Source organism: Cryptomeria japonica, chromosome 6 (assembly GCF_030272615.1).
Source record: "Cryptomeria japonica chromosome 6, Sugi_1.0, whole genome shotgun sequence".
Classification (NCBI taxonomy): domain Eukaryota; kingdom Viridiplantae; phylum Streptophyta; class Pinopsida; order Cupressales; family Cupressaceae; genus Cryptomeria; species Cryptomeria japonica.
In genome coordinates this window covers 225,217,115-225,239,057 of record NC_081410.1, presented here as the reverse complement: position 1 = coordinate 225,239,057, position 21,943 = coordinate 225,217,115, and the positions used below count along the sequence as shown (strand labels likewise).

The 21,943-nt window shown below is 37.1% G+C and overlaps 1 protein-coding gene across 6 annotated transcripts in view; it reads right to left on the bottom strand.

Annotated features, from left to right (window-relative positions):
* LOC131071440 (uncharacterized) overlaps positions 1-21,943 on the bottom strand; it is a 240,253-nt gene that overhangs the window by 14,827 nt on the left and 203,483 nt on the right. For all 6 annotated transcript variants that reach the window (XM_059207313.1, XM_059207314.1, XM_058007274.2 and 3 more), the window contains 2 exons: positions 16,935-17,025; positions 16,769-16,836 (listed from right to left, as the gene is read on the bottom strand). In XM_059207313.1, coding sequence (XP_059063296.1) covers positions 16,769-16,836; positions 16,935-17,025 — 159 coding nt within the window. The remainder of the gene's footprint in view (positions 1-16,768; positions 16,837-16,934; positions 17,026-21,943) is intronic.

Sequence of the window (21,943 nt, the reverse complement as noted above, 5' to 3'; positions counted from 1 at the left end):
CTGGAAAAGAAAAAGTGAGGACATGCATCTAATTTGCCTTTTCTTTATGGTAATATAATTGGCTTTAGGTTATCATAGATTATCTATATATTTTTCCTCTGTTTGTCTCTTTCGTTTTGGGCCATAGAAAATACAAATTTCTGGCAAATGTTTACTGGAAGTTTGTTTTTTAATCCACCAGGGACAATATACTTAGTGTGTCATAAATGCATTTGACATCTCTACATGCTTCTCCAAGTAATATGAATTTAAAGTTCTGATTATTTTTGCTTTGCAGATGATCATTGATTCCATGTAGATTCTGAGCAACTGCTCCAACTTCCATGGCACTCTCATCAGAAACTTGGTTGACAAAGCAGTCTAAAGAAATTTGAGATTATTGATCCTGCTTATTGCTTCCAGGTACTTTTGCAAACTGTCAGAAAGGCTGCTCTTTGTCTTATTAACAATATCAAACATACTAGATAATAATTATCCCAAGAAATTTGATTGTATTCTTGCATGCTCATAAAATCTGCTCTTGAATGTTGATCATGCATTAGAAACACAGCCAAAAAATGTTTGCCAACTTAGTTCACATTTTTCTAGCTTTTCTTTCTCTCTATTTCTTCCCAATCCTTTATCAAGGATGCCTGTCAGGACTGCACCCTGATTTTGAAAGCTACATAGTCACGAGATATATTGCTCTCTCTCTCTAGGAGGCCAAGTTGCAATCAATTCTTTTATGCTACAATTTGTTGTTGTATTTTGTCAAGGGAAAGACGAACTCCAAGAAGAATTTCCAGTTCATTTGTTACCAATATTCTTGCAAATCACTGTGAGAACGTACTCCAAATTTGCGAGTTCTGATCTCCACTTACATCATCAAGATAAAAACATCTCCTTAAGTTTCTAGGCCTATCCAAGATAATCCAAATGTTCTGATCACAATACTTCAAAAGAAGCTGTGATTCAATGAATGATTGGTCGTTCTTTCAATTGTTGCACAAAGGACATTTGAAGTAGGAATACCCAATAAATCATCAAAGGCCTCTAAAATGAAGCTAGCCAACAATTTCCCATTAAAACCCCTAATTCCTTTGATGTCCTAGCTATAAGATCTAGTAGTCAAGAGAACAAGTTCAAGGGACTGCAGGGAACTAGAAAAAGCTGCAGCTTCCCAAATACTAGAGAAACAAAAGTTTTGAGATAGTTCATCCCATTTTTGTGTTTTTCTATCGAATCTTTCCTTAGCGAATCCACATGGCCTCTTTATGTATCCCAGATATTTATTAGGTCATTCTAAATAAAATATAGGGGAGGAACACCACAATATTGATAAGTCATAAGAAATACCACTTTGCTAGTTTTTAATTTAATAACTACATTTACCAAGTTTTTTAAATAATATATCCAATCAAAATCTTGACCACATTGAAACTAGGGTTTTAGGATTTAGAAAACCACACTAGAAATTAGAATTTGGTAAAATAACTTACTCAATATTGTGGAAGAGGAAGATTACCAAATCTGAAAATGAAAGCATATGGGAAAAATCTGCCCTCAATCATTCTTGTGCAAAAATCTCTTCCTCCATTTTGTGATTGAAAAACAACAAAACGATTTCCTTCAATCTACTTCCAATGTGATTGCTTGCTTGCTGTATGATGCATTCACTGTAAAAATTTCTAGGCTTGCAAGCTTGCAGTGATACAAGAAATGCAGCTCTTTGTACAATCCCTTATCTCCTTGACACGTGTCACATGAATGAACTATTTTTTTATCATTTTAAGTTTAATGTTTTGTTGTTATTTATGTTTTTTTTTTATTTTTCAAGTTTTTTAAGGCCCTAAGACCTTGGCACATATGGCACACCAACGTGCCATTTGGATTATATGCCAAACAAGCCTGTCGGCCTGCCCAAAATGCCTAGTGTGCCCAAGTCAATGCCTTAAGATGCAGACATAAGCTCTACACTTTGACTTTTTATTTTCTTTTATAACTTTTAAGTTTTTAAATTTTTCCTTCTTTTTACTGCGTTCTCTCTTTTTTTCTTTTTCTTTTTTAAATTGATAAAAAAAATTGTTTGTCATGAATTTTTCTCTATCTTTGAAATTTTGACTTTCAAGCTAAATTGGCATGTTAGGTGTGCCAAGCATGCAATTTTGACCAATGTTCACTTCAAAACATAAGTCATTTTGTTGCACTTGGAGGACTATTTTAACACTTTTGACACTCACATTAAAAGGTCATTTATGTCATTTTGTTGTACTTGGAGAACTATTTTAGCAATTTTGACAATCACAATAAAAGGTCATTTATGTCATTTTTTTGCATCTAGGTGAGATTTTGGCATTCTATGCAATTTGCCTAAAGTGTCATTTGGCACGTTTCTTCCATCAAAATGACAGTTTTGAATTTTTCTCCTTTTTCTTTTCCTTCTAGACTTTACTCTTTTATTTGACTTGATAAACTGATAGACCATTTTTTACTTTTGGCTGGGATGAAAAACCATCTCAGAATTGAATACTGGTGGACTTGGAAAGAAAAACCTATTCCACTCATAAATTTTCACACAAATTGAAAAAAACTTGATTTTTAGATCATTTTGACACACCTTAAGGTGATTTTGGCACCTTCTCGTGCAATTTGGCTTTTTGGACCAAAAAATCTTCTATTTTCCTTCATTCTTGATTTATACCTACATCTTAATGATAATGGAGGGGATCAACATCATTTGCTTGGGTTTGAACACATCTGGATCATAAAAAAGACACCAATGGAATCCCAAAGAGCAAAAATGGGGTTAATTAGTACCATAGAAGCAATCTGAGTTACCAGGTTCGGCCCCCTAGACCCCTGGTACGAGTCCGGTTCGCCTGTGGTTTGGACAGGGTTCGTGGTTCACAGGCCTGGTTCGAACCAGGGCGAACCCAAGAGGACCCAAGTCGAACCCAGGGGTCTGACAGCCCAAAAAAATTTCAATTTTTTTTTTTTTGAATTCCACCACATAAAAAATTAAAATGACCTTAAAAGGGAGTTTTAAAACATTAACTTGGCTCATTTCACACAAGCAACATGACTACAAGCAAGGGGAAACGAAGATGTGGGATATGGAGCCAAAACATACTGATTTGGATAAATTCACTTCTCAGCTTGTTGCATTTGATGACTCAGATAGCAAGCAAACTTAAAGTGCAAGTGCAAGTGTCATTGGCATTGGCATTGATTCATCTAATGTCAATGTCAATGATGAGGAGGAGAATGAGGATGACGGATTAGAGAATCCATTTGATGATCAAACTTTAAATTGTTGAAAGTTGAAACAATGATACTTGAATATTTTATCATTTTGATATTAAACTTGATGTATATGATGCTATTATGGTATGATAATGATGCTATGATTACAAGTTTATGTTGGTTTTGTTGTTTATATGATGCTATGTGACATGCTAATCTTAATTCATGCTTATAGGCTGCATATATATATAATTTACATGTTTTTGTACTAACGAACCCAAACACCTTTTCAAAATTTTGCCATACCGGCGTACCGGTTCTTCGAACCCGACCCGAACCGGCAATCTAGGAAGCAATAATTTGCAAACAAACGTGATTATACCCAATAAATCGGGCATCGTCATTGGAGCCGATTTTTTGAAAAAATTGCTTTTCAGAAGTCAACGATTTTCAACGACTTTAGCCACATTTAAATCGCGATTAAATTGTTTGATTAATCAGTAAAAATTGCAGAAAAAAATAGAAACCCTAAAATTGACGCAAAAACCAAAAAAAAAACCCACGAATCGTTTAAAAAACCCTACGAAACACCTATTTGGCGGCTTGCGGGACATATCTACTTCCCAAATGGTCGGGAAACGAATGAAAATTCATGTGAAAGAGCTTCAAGGCACGGCGAACCGATGGTGTTCTGCAAATTTGGCCAGCGCAATGAACTTAAGGAGTGCAAATTTGTCATAAATCTTGCCGGGTATGTTGAAAGCTCGATACTAGTATTGTCGTTAAATTTTAAATTTACAGTGGAATTATCAACAATATCTTTTGTTTTGTTCAATTTTTTATGCCTATCTGAAAAGATTTGTTCTATTTCCAAAGACAAACGAATTGATAAAAATGTGGCTAGAATGTTGTTATATTTGTTCTTTATGTAAATTTTCCCAAGTTTTATTGGATGTATTTTAATGTATATATCTGATTCAATCTGATACTTGCATTCTTGGAATTCTATGTGTTCTCAAATTGAATAACATTATACTATATATATTCCTTTGGAGAGGCATGTCCTTGAACGGACATGTCTCTCCTTTAATTATAATAATTTAATCAATATTATAATATTTCATCAATCAATTATTAATTTACAATAATATAATAGATTAATATTGAATATTAAATTTTATATGATTAATAATAATATAATAATATAACATAATAATATATTATTATTAATCAACATATATTATATGTATTCTAAATGATCATTCGACTGAAGCTACAAACATTAACACTCCCTCTCAGCTAGGGAGGATGATCAGACAGAATGTGTAGTGATATCCCATGTCAACACTTATGGCCCTCACCATAGCTACACAAAACATAATTAACACTCCCTCTTAGCTAGGGAAGATAAAATCAATGCAAATGCATTAAGTCTAGATTAATTATGGAATAGAGAAAATATTATCTCACTATGATATCAGGAAGTATGGTATAAACAAGAATATCAAGACACATGATATTCACCATAACTCAAAAATATCATCTCATGATATTGGGAGTATTTGCATCAACCATATGATGCTCATCAGAGGGGACCATAGTCTCAAGGTGTGAATTTGCCTTCGTCGACGATTCTATTCACAAGCTCTTGCGTGGATTGCCTCTATCGGTGATTCTATCCATAAGCTCTTGTGTGGATTGCCTCAAACGGCGATTCTATCCACAAGCTCTTACGTGGATTGCCTCAGTCGGCGATTCTATCCATGAGCTCTTATGTGGATTGCCTCAGTCGGTGATTCTATCCACAAGCTCTTATGTGGATTGCCTCAGTTGGCAATTCTATCCATGAGCTCTCACGTGGATTGCCTCAGTCAGCGATTCTATCCACAAGCTCTTATGTGGATTGCCTCAGTCGGCGATTCTATCCATGAGCTCTCACGTGGATTGCCTCAGTCGGCGATTCTATCCACAAGCTCTTATGTGGATTACCTCAGTCGGCGATTCTATCCACGATCTCTCATGTGGATTGCCTCTATCGGCGATTATATCCACAAGCTCAAGTTATTGTAAGATCGTCACCTTCCAATAACCTCAAAAATACAAATGGAAATCATTTGGAAGTCGTCACTTCCTTATGATTTACACAGGGCCCATAAGGCATTAAATGATTTCATTAGTCTAATAATCAATTGAATCAAGTTTTACCTCATAAGTGTTTCACCTTTAATAGTGAAAATCCCTCTCAATCACTATGATCGAAATTGTCACAAGTTGACTGAACCATCTGCTCCCTCTGAAGCTCAAGTTCTTGTATCAACCTCTTGTCCTCTTTTGAAATGTCAGACTCCCTCTGCATCTGGTCTCAATCATCAAGTCGTTTATAAGCATCAATTTATTTCTCCCTTTAATTCAATTTTATTGTGCTTTCGTCCTGAAGGTATGTCAGAGAGAGATTACAAATAGCTCATAAACTAAATTATCTCAAACAAAAATACCAATGATAGAAGCATACAAGATTTTACTAGCCAATATTATAGCATAAATTACAAACTCAATAATTCATGTGCCTTAATAAAACATGGAATACTTATCTTAAGTTTAAAAATTTCCTTTCATAAGGTGAGCCCATATAAGAAATATCATGCATGAATCATCTCTCATCATAATTCCCTTTGAATGATGTAGAACATTTTCATAATTTTGATCAACACTTTCATTATGATCTGCCACACACAATCGTTAATAACTTTTGCAATTTACCAAATTTATCCAATCTCTTCAGTGAGATGTTAGAAAATATAATTACAAACGTTTCGTCCAAGTTATAGCCAGATCCAACGGTTAAAACAAAAGTTATGACATTTTTCCCAAAACTGCTAACCCTAGGTAGGGTTTCAAGTGACATGTACCAAAGTCATCATATCTTGCACAAAATTGAATCAAATTTGATGAGATAAACATATTTGAAAACTAGAAACATAGATCTTTCCATCCATATATTATAGTCCTCATTTTGAGGCCAACCAAGGGCCATACAATGGCATATTTCAGACTGATAATTCTAAAAAAAAACTGAATTCTCCAACCCTCTCCAACCTCCAAATTAATCTTCACAGGCCTGAGCTCTAATACAATGTTGATTTTCCCAGGTTTTATTGGATGTATTTTAATGTATATATCTGATTCAATCTGATACTTGCATTCTTGGAATTCTATGTGTTCTCAAATTGAATAACATTATACTATATATATTCCTTTGGAAAGGCATGTCCTTGAACGGACATGTCTCTCCTTTAATTATAATAATTTAATCAATATTATAATGTTTCATCAATCAATTATTAATTTAGAATAATATAATAGATTAATATTGAATATTAAATTTTATATGATTAATAATTATATAATAATATAACATAATAATATATTATTATTAATCAACATATATTATATGTATTCTAAATGATCATTCGACTGAAGCTACAAACATTAACAATTTATTTCTTGTTATATTTCTTCTTTATTTGTGTCTTCTCTAATTATTAAATTACTGTTTTATTGTTGAAGTTTTCTGTTTTTATTTTGAGTGCAATTATAATCATTTTTCTCAATACTGGAATGCTCACAATCAAAATGGAAACGAAGTATTGCAATATATGATTTATGGCATACATATTAAGATCAATTTTAATAGAACCGAACTGGGTATTTTTCTTTACATCCATCACAATCAAGAAATAACAGAGGACATTCAGAAATCTGTTTCAGATTGAAACATAGGAGATTTGTGACATTAGACGCAGGTAATGGCTGATGACAAAATGGCTCCAAACTAGCACACTTTTGTTAATAAATAGAGAGCATAAATATGTACTTAAATAAGTTCTGACCTTATGCATTGATCATTGATCATGCTGCAATACAACTCAACTGTGCATAATATTTCAGAAATCCTTTATCAAGCAAATCTTTAGCATCACAATGAATGGAACACCCATTATATTTCATAATTAGGATTTAATTTAGTTGAGCCGAGCCGAGCCATGAGCCAAATTTGAATGGAATATTTTAGTGGTGGAGCACCCATTATATGTCTTTGAATTATAAATCTATGAGCAAATTGATTTCTAATTTTATACTTGCATTTATGTGTTTTTGTTTTTTCATTTCATTTACATTCTTATAGTGTAGGCAATAGGATATTGACATATAGCATAGAAATGAACAAAGTTTAGAGATAGAACATTGCAATGCCAATAATGATGCAATAGGATATTGACATGTAGCATAGAAATGAACAAAGTTCAGAAGTTAAAGACTGAGTGTAATGTTTTTGCAAATCTGATTCTTGATCACAATGCCACATCATAAAGACTTTGCATGGACACATTGCACACCAATTGCTAGTAGCACGAAGGTTAAATGCAATTGGTGTCTAAATGATGTCAATGGTGGAATTTATCATTTCAAATGGCATTTGTCAAAAGAATGAGGAAATAATACTGAGATTTGCAAAGAATGCCTTGCAGATGTCTCGTATCAGGCAAAGCAATCTTTTGAAGGGATTGCTGAGAGTAAGGCCAAAAAGGAGAGAATTGGGGTTGAACTGGTTCTATTTCTGCAAATGCCAGGAGGAACCGTTTGGGTGAGGAGGATGGTGAAGATGGGGGTTTTAGGGAATCTGGGTCAGCACCTACTTCTACAGCACGTGGACCAAACACAAGTGCAGGAAACATTAATGCTTTCTTCCAACCTTGTACTACACCAAGATCACAAACCACTTTGGAGAGTACAGGATGGAGGAAAACCGTCACTGAACAAGCAAAGAAGGCAATTGGTAATTTTTGGTACTCGAGCTTGGTATTCCATGCTTCTAGAAATCCATATTGGCAACTTATGGTAGATGCTATTGTAGTTGTAGGTATTGGCTTTCAAGCCTCATCTTATGAGTCATTGAGGGTTGGTATGCTCAAAGATGCAGTACATGATGTTGAAGATGTTGTTAAAGAGCATCGGTTACAGTGGGCTATTACTAGTTGCAGCATTATGTCAGATAGGTGGATAGTGTTGACGTGTATTTTGTACACTATCAAACACAGAATAAAATACCTAAAGGTACCTTATCCTCTCTTGAGTAAAGCCTCTGATTGCTGAAGATATCGCGAAAAAGGATCAATCAGGATGACTTCAAGGTTCTTGTATGTAGGGTCTCTACGTGTGGATAAGCTCTTTGTGGTATGATGTGATTTGCTGGAATCACAAGGGGACTTACATTTGATGCCTGAACTTCTGATTTGCTTTGAATATTGCTGGAACACAGGATTTCCACTAGCTTAGATTTGAAAAAAGGAAAAAAGATGAGGGCAAGGAAAGAATCTAATCCTAACACTAAGAATGTAAGAGCAATGAATGATCTTTGATGAAATTCTAACTAAGTCTTGTTTTGACATCATAGGAACATCTCCACAAGGTTAGTGCGATCTTCGAAGGAAAGCTTTATGATGTTCAAATCATCACTGCAGGCATAGACACCATCAGGTTGATGCATATCGATGAAGAAGTGACAATTGAAGTTAAGCTTAAGCTGAATGATTCCAGTTGACTACGCAAGGCAAGTCTGCAATCAACAAACTGCTAGTAGTATGGATATACGAATTTCACCATCAATCAAGCACATTTCTTCCACTCATCTAATCATAAAATCAAACATGAGAAGTATAAAGACCATGCAAATTGTCGAATCGACCCATAAATTTCACCATTTCTTCAATGAAGTTACAAGTCTTTTACAACAACATCTTGGCAACAATCTTTGCCTTCTCTCTCTACTCTACTCTAATTGCTATTCTATCTTATTACTTATCTATCTCTTATCTATCTAATGCTTCCAACTATTTTCTAACTCCTAATTTATTGCCTTTACAAAATGAAATGCCAGGGCTTATATAGTGCCCTCAATACAATTCGATGGCTTAGATCAATGGCCAAGATTCAACAATGAAAACCCTAATTAGGGTTTGTTACAACCATTACATAACATTTAATGCTTGACCAATGATAAAATTGTATTGCTTGGACACATGTCCTCTCTACAAAATTCCACCAATGAATAGCCGGGGTAGGTACATCGGAGTTTGTGCCACCTTCCATGAGTTAGGTACATTGAATATGGACATGTTGAGGTGGACCACACTGACTGGAGAAGTGATGACTAGGATGCCACCTCGTCTGACACTTGTAACTTGGTAAATATTCAACTTGGTGTTGTTGAGAAGCTAGCTTTAATTAATTCATCTAGAACTATCTGCTTCTTCAACGAACCCTTGTTCTAACTTCTTGTGTCCTTGATGTGCAGGATGATGATGTACCTCGCCTTGTAATACTGGATTGGAGAAGGTCGCCCTTGATGACGTTAGTCCAAAGAAGGCTGTCCTTGTCGATGCTAGGCTGGAGGAGGTCGCCCTTGTCCTTGCTTGACCGTCCTTGATCTAGCTTGATTTTCCTTGAGGAGAGTCTTCTGACTTGTGGATCTTTCGAGCTTGGGAGTCGCCATCTTGGTACCTACACAACATTTCAAAATTAGTAATATATCTTTGAAAAAATTAAACTTTAAAAGGAAGATTCAAGATTTTAATTAGGAAACTTCATGATAAATCTTGAGTTATCATTTCCTAATTTAGGATTTTCAAAGCAAAATTTAAATCTTCAAAAATGGTGCCAAGGTGATTACGCCATACCTCCACTTGGGAATTAATTCTAAAAAATGATGCAAAAATAGGAGAATTCGCTAGGCAAAATGTAGATCAAGACTCCCTTTAGCAAAATGCGCCCCCTTTAGCTTGGAAAAGAACTCCATCTTCCACTAGCTTCTTCAAGATCTGGAAATTCGCCTTCAAATACCTTCAAAACATCTGGAATTTATCCTCCAATCTAGCAAGAAATACACCTCTCCAATAGACTTCAAGATGAATTTCGCCCTTCTTAGTCTCCACTCCTGGTAGAAATTCGCTCCTCAAATTGCTCTTCCAAATCGCACTTGAAATGATGAGTGAATGATTTGAATAATGAAAAACATGCCTCAAATATATAGAGCGCTCACCATTTTATTTCCATGGGCCGACTTGGAAAAATAATTTGAGGAGCGAATTTCTACTAGGAGTGGAGACTAAGAAGGGCGAAATTCATCTTGAAGGCTATTGGAGAGGCGTATTTCTTGCTAGATTGGAGGATAAATTCCAGATGTTTTGAAGGTATTTGAAGGCGAATTTCCAGATCTTGAAGAAGCTAGTGGAAGATGGAGTTCTTTTCCAAGCTAAAGGGGGCGCATTTTGCTAAAGGGAGTCTTGATCTACATTTTGCCTAGCGAATTCTCCTATTTTTGCATCATTTTTTAGAATTAATTCCCAAGTGGAGGTATGGCGTAATCACCTTGGCACCATTTTTGAAGATTTAAATTTTGCTTTGAAAATCCTAAATTAGGAAATGATAACTCAAGATTTATCATGAAGTTTCCTAAATTAAAATCTTGAATCTTCCTTTTAAAGTTTAATTTTTAGATTTCAAGATATATTACTAATTTTGAAATGTTGTGTAGGTATCAAGATGGCGACTCCAAGCTCGAAAGATCTACAAGTCGGAAGACTCTCCTCAAGGACGATCAAGCAAGGACAAGGACGACCTTCTTCGATCCAGCCTAGCATCGACAAGGACGGCCTTCTTTGGACTAACGTCATCAAGGGCGACCTCTTCCAATCCAGCATTCCAAGGCGAGGTACATCATCATCCTGCAAATCAAGGACACAAGAAGTTAGAACAAGGGTTCGTTGAGGAAGCAAATAGTTCCAGATGAATTAATTAAAGCTAGCTTCTCAACAACATTAAGTTGAATATCTACCAAGTTACAAGTGTCAGACAAGGTGGCATCCCAGTCATCGCTCATCCAGTTGGATTGTTCCACCTCCGCATGTCTAGATTCAATGTACCTAACTCATGGAAGGTGGCACAAACTCCGATGTACCTACCCCAGCTATCCATTGGTGGAATTTCCTAGAGAGGACATGTGTCCAAGCAATACAATTTTATCATTGGTCAAGCATTAAATGTTATGTAATGGTTGTAACAAACCCTAATTAGGGTTTTCATTGTTGAATCTTGGCCATTGATCTCGAATTGATCTAAGCCATCGAATTGTATTGAGGGCACTATATAAGCCCTGACATTTCATTTTGTAAAGGAATAGTTAGAATAGTTAGAGAGAGTTGAAAGCAGTTAGAAAGGAGTTAGTGAATAGAGAGTAGTTAGAAGGTGATTAGAATAGCAATTAGAATAGAGTAGAGAGAGAAGGCAAAAATTGTTGCCAAGATGTTGTAAAAGACTTGTAACTTCATTGAAGAAATGGTGAAATTTATGGGTCGATTTGACAATTTGCATGGTCTTTATACTTCTCATATTTGATTTCATGTTATTAGATGAATGGAAGAAATGTGCTTGATTGATGGTGGAATTCGTATATCCATACTACTAGCAGTTTGTTGATTGCAGACTTGCCTTGCGTAGTCAACTGGAATCATTCAGCTTAAGCTTAACTTCAATTGTCACTTCTTCATTGATATGCATCAACCTGATGGTGTCTATGCCTGCAGTGATGATTTGAACATCATAAAGCTTTCCTTCGAAGATCGCACTAGCCTTGTAGAGATGGTCTTGCGATGTAAAACAAGACCTAGTTAGAATTTCATCAAAGATCAATCATTGCTCCTACATTCCTTAGTATTAGGATTAGATTCTCTCCTTGCCCTCGTTTTTTTTCCTTTTTTTCAAATCAAAGCTGGCAAGAGTCTGTGTTCCAGCAATATTCAAAGCAGATCAGAAGTTCAGGCATCAAATGTAAGTCCCCTTGTGATTCCAGCAAATCACATCATACCACAAAGAGCTTATCCACACGTAGAAACCCTACATACAAGAACCTTGAAGTCATCCTGATTGATCCTTTTTTGCGATATCTTTAGCAATCAGAGGCTTTACTCAAGAGAGGATAAGGTACCTTTAGGTATTTTATTCTGTGTTTGATAGTGTACAAAATACACGTCAACAGATAGATAAAAGGAAACAAACTCTCATTAACTTCCTTGTCTCTTGTGAGATTGGCATTATTTTTTTGAAATTTGTGGATACATCTAATATAATGAAATCCACAGCTGCATTGTTTGAGATGTATGACATGGTAGTTACAGATGTAGGGTCACAAAATGTGGTTCAATTTATCACAGACAATGCTGCTGCTGCTTGTGTTGCCGCTGAGAGACTTCTGATCGATAAATACCCTTCTATGTTTTTTACACCATGTGCAGCACATTGCCCTGATCTAACCCTAGAGGACATTGGAAAAATTGAATGGGTTAAGGAGGCATTGCAAAAGGCTCACAAGGTTACCAAATTTATTTATAATCACATGAGGATTTTGGCTATAATGTGCTCTTTCAAAGGAGGCAAGGAGCTATTTCGACTAGGGGTGACAAGATTTGCAACACACTTTCTTGCATTACAGAAACTATGCGAACAAAAAAGTAATTTGAGGCGAATGTTTGTTTCAACTAAGTGGATGGAGTCTGGCTTCACAAATCAATCAAATGGCATAGCAGTGGCAGAGTACATGTATTCTACCAGCTTTTGGGAATAGATTGAACAAATTGTAGAATTTTCAGAGCCTCTAGTAAAAGTCTTGAGACTAGTGGATGGGGAAAACCCCCCCATTGGATATGTGTATGAGGCAATGGATAGGCCGAGGAGGTGATAAGGAGTAAGTTGGGAAATAACAGGGAGAGGTATACGCCGTTGTGGGACATAATTGATAGGAGATGGGATGGACAGATGCACACTCCTCTCCATGTTGCGGGATACTTTCTCGATCCATTGTTATTCTACCAGACTTCATTCATGGATATTAATGCTAAGATCAAACAAGGCTCTTTCAAGTGCATGGACAAAATGTTTCCAAACCAAGATAATTTGATGCAGCTACGTTAGAGTTGGAAATGTACGAGTAGGCTAAGGGTTTTCTCTCTTCTACGGCTGCTATGCAAGGTAGAAAGATCGTCCAACCAGGTAATAGAGTATAAACTTTTGACAATCTATTTGTTTTGCCAACATGCTCATTAAGTTTGTTAAGATTTTAAGATATTCTTAGTCTTACAATATCATCTCCATAATGTGTTTTTCAGCTCAATGATGGGCTTGTTTTGGAGACATATTACCAAATTTAAGGTGGACTGGGGTGCGCATTTTGAGCCAACCATGTAGCTCATCAGCTTGTGAGTGTAATTGGAGTGTTTTTGTACACATACATTCCAAGAAATGCAACCGCCTAACACAAGAATGGATGAATGACTTGGTATTTGTTCACCACAACCTTTGCTTGAAGATAAAGAAAGCTCAAGGTAAGAATATTAATACATAGTTGCAGTAGTTGAAATTGTATTCACTATTCATTGTGTTTCTCACTTGTAAAGCAAAGACTAATTTCTACATAGGCAAAATCAGGAACTATTGAGGAAGACGAGCCAATTGACCTCGATGAGATAGATCCAGAGTTTGAGTTGATTGTTGTTGTTGTTGTTGTTGCTGATGGTAATACTCCGCTTGTGCCTGAAGATTTTGATCTCATGACAGAAGCCAACTTGGATCCTAAATGGATTGAACGAGCTAGGATAGGCTCTCACCCGGGAGCTTCATTATCAAGGCCTCCTGCCCTCTAGCATGTCATTGCATACAATTGATGTAAGAACCCTTGTCCCTTCTGCTTAATATATTAGTCTGTATGTGTTGTCATTTTGACAAACACTTGGCAAACAACCCCTCAATGTCTATTATTTCTGAATTTTGTAATGCCACACATCCAATTTATTCCCAATCTTGTTTTGGAATTTCAACAAATAGTTGGCATGCATTAAATTTCTAGCTAAACATTTAATGGCCAAGATGGCAAGCATATTGATTTCACATCAGTTTCATATTACTACTGATAAATGAGACTTAGAAATTAATTCCAATCAGCAACTAATTAACAGCAATCCAACTTCAACAAACAACTCAATATTAAATATTGCACCATAACTAAGCAATGTATTGACCACTCAACTTGTGGTGAATAAACCAAATACAATTTCCATGCAAACAATCATGAAGAACCTGGTAAAATATTCGCTGAAAATGATGTTGATGCTGGTGTATTCCACGACTTCCTTCCTTAACTCGTACTAAGCCCAGCCTGCTGTTCACTGCATATTGGTCTATTGTTTGTGGAATACCAATTTTTGAATCGCTGTTGTGGGCATTTCCCAGTCGTTGTCTATGTTGTTTGCTGCAGGTAATTCCCAGTGTCTCTTCACTGTCACGTCCAAGGCATAGGCAGATTTATTGCTGCGAATACAGGCTGCGACTCCTCTATTCACCCAACACCACTAATGATGATGGTCGATAGTCTTTTCCCAGGCTAGTGCCTCCCATACTGCACCCAATCACTTAGCTGAATCTCTAACATATGCATCCAAGTCAACCATGGATGAGACTCAGTTATATGACCTGAATGTTGTGCGATGCACCCAAAACAACTGCTGGTGGATGTTCCTTTGTGATAACTGTCGCTTAGCTGGAGTTGTATGCAAAAACTCTTAACCAAAAATCGTGCTACCTGAGTATTAACTTCAGCGCTGAAAATAGAGTGAAGGACAGCCACTATAGCCAGCATATTCCTTAGCTTGGCAAACTTGGAATCAAAATATAAATACCAATGCCCTTCTATTCATCAAAGAACTCTTACCAGCTAGAAAAAATCCCTGCAACTACTTTAGCTTCATCCTGTAGAATGATCTCATTACCATTACGCACAACTTTGCAATTTACTTTTATGATTTCCCAAGCCTGATGTTATTCAAGTGTAGGAAATGTTACCCAAGAGCGATTACGTCCTCAAGAGCCAAAAGATTTCCAGAATTGAATCCAGAAACACAAATCCCAAAAGTACACAATTTCCAAGGTGCTCTTTTCAGCATTAAAAGCTCTCATTTATAATACTTTTTGGGCACAAATCCCAATGCACCATAAATGTGGGACTAAACAAGTTATAATAAAATAATATTATCCCCCTTATGTCTCCTCATTAAAGGGAACTTTTAATTTTTCCCTTAAAAACATTAGTCCCAGCATTAATATTTCATTGAAGTTAAATATTTAACTTTAACTTCAATAATTTTTACATAATCGCCCAATGAATTAATGGCTCATTAATTTTTGCAGACTTGATGAAAAATTAAGTTCACCAAAATACTGACATCATAAAATGCATCAAATATTCCCAACCACTGTTGACTTTCTATAAATAGTATGTATTTGGAAACCCTGCCAAAACAACTCCGATTGGCCTAAAACTGAAATTGCCTAGGCCAAATCCCTCTTTGATCCCTGTAAAGTCCTGGTTAGCCCTCGGGACCAAGGCAAAACAGGCTAACGACACATCATCTGATGTCAGCCTAAAATGGGGACATAACAATTGATTTATTGGAATTTTGTACTTAGTTTACAAGTTGACTTTGTACAAAGTCTCAAACTATATTGTAATCGACATTTTGACATCTATCACCATCTAGATATTATTTATGTTGTGGTATGTTTTGTGCAATGTAATCAGCGATATGAATATAAACAACGAAAATCTATTTTCCACAATTCATGTGTTGAAGTGTCTATTTTATTTGCCTAAAATATCTCTATGCTATGGAAATGCCCTTAAATATAAAAAAAATAGTTTCTGATTGTTTTTTTGCAATTTTTTACGTTTTTTTGTAAATCCGATTTTTTCAAAAAATCCTATACTTTTGTTTTGCTGATTAATTCCCCAAACAATTAATGCTACTATGATTAGTACTAGTCACAAGAGTGAATGAGGTTGTTTCAGTAGGGTTTAACAGAGATTGTGAAGTGTGCTTGTCCTGCATTTAGAATGTAAGTATAAACTAGTTTGACATTGTAACTGATCAAACGTGTATGATAGCTCATCAGATCCAACTATATTGTCAATTCTAGAAATTTTTGAGGAGTTAGGTGCATTTGGATTGATTTTGACATGTGTATTCCTAAGATATCATGCTCTAATCTCATGCATCTAATCTAAAATCAGTTAGAGGTCTTACCTTCTTCTGCCTTTCTCATGTCTTGGTGTGCCTATTTATCTTTCTGTTATGATGTGAATGAATGTAATGAGTATTATGTTTCCTTTCCCTTCATTCTAATCACTGTAGACTAAATTGGTGTGAGAATTAACTAAGAAAACAACCCTTAGTGTTATTTTCCATTGAAATACCTTGGCAATATATTATATTGGCACTGAAAACAAAGCGATCAATATATCTTTGTGTCAACACAATATCTCATCTTCAAGTATACTCATCTTTACCACACTTTTCAGTAATGCAATTACCTTATTCAACAAGAGTGGACTTCGATTAGAAAAAAAGGACACTCAACTACCAAATGTTTTGAGAACTTGTACCTTCAAAGCACTAGTAGCATCCTTTTCCATCACAAGTCCTGCTTCTACAAAAGCATCAATTATGACTCCTGTAATAGTTGAGGAACTTAGAAAGAATGGGAAATAAACATAACACTAAGTCTTGAGGACAAACTGGTAGTACACTGATTTTATATTCAAAGGATACGACAAGCTCGTTGCAGGCAATCTCCACCCCCAACTTCTTCCACTGGAGCATACAAAACATGAGCTTTTGCTGGCTTTCCTCTCATGATCTCCTACAGATCATTAAAAGACAAAAAAAAAGAGAAATGTCAAAACAAATAAGAAAAATTACATGCAGCTACATGTTTTTATAAATTGTTTCCATGACCTTTAATTTCTACATGATCAAGTTGTGAGAATCCTGAAGCAATCCACTATTGAGTGTCTTAAATGTATTACAGCAAAAATGAGGATAATAAGATTAATTAAAAAATTATGAATGACTGATGGAACAAACAAGTTGGGTAATGATACATCAAGCTTGCTTTGACAAATATCCATTAAGAACATAAGGTCATTATATCCCCTGAAAGTGAAATTTTATATTGTCATGCGGTTGACAATAAGTCACTCAAGCTACTAACCAGGTCAAGGAAATATCCAAATAGGATCAATGTTGGATCAGATACTTCCATCTTAACTAATCAATTTAATGTCTCATGTAATAAATCACTGTATGGCTCACAATAAATGTGGCTGTCATTACGACATAAGAAGTTTTAATGGATCAAAGAAATATCCAGATAGATGTGATCTTGGATCAAATACTTCCATCTTCAATAATCAAAGTAATGTTTAGTGTAATGCAAATACAAGAACAAACCATTGGAGTAATAGAGATAAATGCAACTGCCATTATCACGTAAGAAATTTTGCTGAAAGTTCTATGGAAATATATGCCAGGTTAGAACCATGACAATTTAAATTAAAAGGAAAACATATACTAGTATTACTACGAACAAATATCACAATACTTTCAGAATTTATGTCAAGTAATTTATTTGGAAATTTCTTTGTCAAAAGAAAAGTGTTTCAATTGGAGTACAATAATTTAAATATACTTATTTGAAAGCTTTTCCAACTGAAAAAGTAAAGATCTTGACTGTACAAACTGAGATTCTGCCCAGATTAAAAACATGGTTGATAATATTAGTATAGGCTGTTCAGCATAAGAATACACAACTAGTAGACAATGATGACCCCAACATGAGAAAAAAATTTGACTTGCAAGAAATGCAAAATCCATTGAATCAAGGTGATCAATTCTTATTGTATAACTATAGCTCTTTCCTTTTCCTCAACTATGACCCCTTGCTCCTAATTCCTCTATCCTTTGGCCCAACTTATTCACCAGTTCAATTTGCCTTTATAGTTGCTGATAGTGCTTGACTGCCACCTTGATTTCCTAAAGCTTTGTAAATCATGAAAGTGAAACCTGATCTCCTAGTATTAGGAAGCAATTTTATTTGGACACTCCAAATCTTGTTGATATAACTGTCTGCATTCCTATGCAGAAATCTTACTACAAGGATAAATGCCAAAGCAAGAATAAAATGGCTGATTTCCAAAACAAATATTTCGATGCCTCCCTAGACATCCAACAACTCACCAAAGATGTTCTCAAGAAGCAGCGCATAACACTCTTCAATTAGTTCTGAGAAATCATGATGTATATGGGTTCTCCAACTTTGTTGCAGCCTTCCAGCTTGAATGCTGAGACAATTTTTTAGCATCAAAGCCTAATCAGGGTCCAAGTCAAAAAAGACATTCCTTTGTTTCAAGGCAAGATTGAAATCATTGCATTGGATAAATAGATTCTTAAAGATGTCCATATCAGTCTCACAGTAGTGGGAATCTTATGGCACCCAATAGTGAACACGGAGGATGAGTATACAGAATTCTACTAATTGCTCTAAGGCAAGGATCAATTAATTCAAGATTATGTGAACAAGTTCCATAACTTAACTCACACACTTACACATTGTGGAGACAAAGCAAAACAATGTGGTAGAACACATAAGTGAGCTTTACTGTAATGTCCCCTTTTTATAGCCTTTCCAACATCTTTGGAAGTTCCAACTTTCCTGGAGAGTGCCAACCTTTTTGGAATGGATTTTAGATAGTGGCATTGTGTTCAAGAGATCAAGTTGAATCTATTGGTTTTTTCCAAAGGCAGTTTTGACATTCTGGGCGTTTTCCACACTTCATGGAGAAGTATTTTATTTTTGGAAAATATCAATTTTCATTAAGTTGGATTTTCAATGGGCTTCAGAGTATGTTAGCAAATCAGATTTACTTTCAAGCTATTTTTATATTTTCTGTGACTTTGGATGGATGTGCCGAAAATATTAAATAAGATAATATTTAAATTATCAAAGGGTAAATTAAAAAACACTTATATTAATTATTTATAAAGGTGAATTTAAGTGACATAAGTGCTCAAAAAGTAAATAATAAAATAAAGTCACTTTTACGGAGCTAAAAGATTATTATTGAAAGGTGACTTTGAATTATAATTTTCAAAACGTTTCAAAAAAGCTCATAAAAGGGAAATTGGAAGAGAAGAAGCTCATTTTACTTTATTTTCTCTATGAGGTTGGACATTGTTTATATTTTCCACTTAAGAGGAAACCTTGAGGTAAGATTGGTTTTGGTTGTGACAGATTCCTCACTAGCCAAAATATGTGATTCATTTAGAGTTACAATGTGTGTAGAAAGGATTAAGAGGTGGATTCACCTAGAGTTCACATTTGAGCTTAATGTTTGTAGAATGCAAGATGGGAATAAATTGATTTATCTATACAGGATTTTAGAGATTTGCAGACAGCAAGTTGTAGAAGGTTTGCAGGCAAAGAGCAAAATTAGTGAAATAAAGCTTTGCTTTTCTTAGCTGTCTAAACTTGAGGAGATTATAGGTATTCCTAGCCAGCTGCCCATGCTTTTGGATTTTATAATTACTTCATAAGGCAGGCATTGATATGTGAATGACTTAGTATGAAGTAAAGGATACTTGTGGGTGTTTTAATTAATATATATTATTGTTTGCCTCACTGGGTAAACAGGAAGAGTACAGAAGTAATACAGAAATAAACAGTGCAACATGAATATATAACAGCCACTCAGAGTGTATACAATGTTCATAGTATTATCTGCCGTCAATTAACACCCTTCAATACCCACAGGTAGTACGATATATAACAGTCGAAGGGGTGTGACACAACCGTCGCGACTCCAACTACCTACCCGTCGGCTAACTAACTACTAACAAATGACATTACTACCAAAACATAAGATATACATATTTCCCAACAACATCATCCCCCCCCCCAAAAAAGAAGTCGTCTCCGACAACTAACAACAAAAATGGAGACAATGCAACCCATACAAAATATACATCCAGAGAAAACTAAGGAGGGGGCTGGAGAAGCATCCCTGAAGTAGAAGGCTGAGATGTCGGTGTCTGGGCCGCCAAGCGGGCGCGAAGCTCATAAACCTGCTGAGTACATGCAGTCACATCCCGCTCCGCCACCAACACTTTCTCCAAAGCCGTCTTCACCATATGCACGGCTTCCAGCAACTCCTTCTCTTTGGTATCTGCTGTCTCTGTCATACTGACCAATCGAGTCTGCAACAGGCTCCTCTCGGTAGTGACTGCCTCTAACTCCTACTGCACGAGGCTCCTCACACTCGGCGGACGCGAAGCTCATAAACCTGCTGAGTACATGCAGTCACATCCCGCTCCGCCACCAACACTTTCTCCAAAGCCGTCTTCACCATATGCACGGCTTCCAGCAACTCCTTCTCTTTGGTATCTGCTGTCTCTGTCATACCGACCAATCGAGTCTGCAACAGGCTCCTCTCGGTAGTGACTGCCTCTAACTCCTACTGCACGAGGCTCCTCACACTCTGCTCCGCCGACAGGTGAGTCTCTACCTCCGCCTTCTCTGCACGGACCATCTCGAGCTGTGCCAACAACTGGGCCCTCTCTGCTGCCCATGAGGCCTGCTGAGTGGCCACATCCCTCTCCAACTCGACTCTAGCAGCCTCGCGGACCGCAGACTCATGTTGTGTACGCCTTAGTGCATAGTAGGCGTCTCAGTAGACCTGCTCAATCTCTCGGACAACTGTCGTCACCCGACTCTCCACAATGGGCTGACGCAGAATCCAAGCCTGGAGCATCTCCTCCGTCTCAGTAGTCGGCCATCCCTGAGACTCAAAGCATGTAGCAAAGGCTGGGGGGCAACCCACCTGCATAAACTGTAGGGCCCTCTCTAACTCCACCACAACCTGCTGCAATGCTCGCGTCTGGGCAGTGGCCACCACTCGCCTACCCCTCGTCACCATGTCAGCTAGATAGGCCTCAATGTCCTCCCCCTCCTGCTCCGAAGGCTGTGAAGTCTCTGGCGGAACTGACACAACCGCATCCTGCTGGTATGAAGGTACCTCCTCCGCCACTAGAGGCGTACCATCCCCCTGCTCCTGCTCCTGGATGGCAGAGACGACCTCTCCTGCCTCGTGCCCAACTGCTGGTACATGTGTCTCGCCAAAGGAATTGTCCAAGTCGACTACCTCTGCTCTAGTCTCCCGACAAGGTGAGAATACAGCAGCTCCCACAGGTTGTACCAATGTCATCTGAAATCGCTGTGTCAGCCAACTCTCCATAGCTCCGACCGACGGGTCTGTACGCATCTCTACGACCGGGGGATGGGTCGCTGTCATGGGCTCCTCCAACAAAGAGGCAGAAACAGTCACCACTGCCTCAGTCCCGACAATGTCCAACCGCACCTGAGGCTCCGTATCCACCACCTCCCTCAGCCCCTACTCCTCATCAACCACTACCCGATGCGGCGACTCCTCCGTCCGTGACTCTGCCATGTCTTCGGTAAGTGCATCCATGGTTGGGCCCGGTCCCGATGATGCTACCTGTTGCTGGATGGGGCCAAGTGTAACTGGCATGCAGCTCTGAACAAATGCCGGAATAAAGGTGCCGCCCACTCCAGATGACATCACAGGTGTGCCCATCGGTAACAGGGGTGGGGCAAAAAGGACCCTCTCCTCCGTCGCCTTGCTGCTATCATCCTCCTCATCTTCCACTTCTGAATCCTCTGTACTACTAGAATCCCTCCCGCTGTCAGGTTCCCCTGAGGCCAT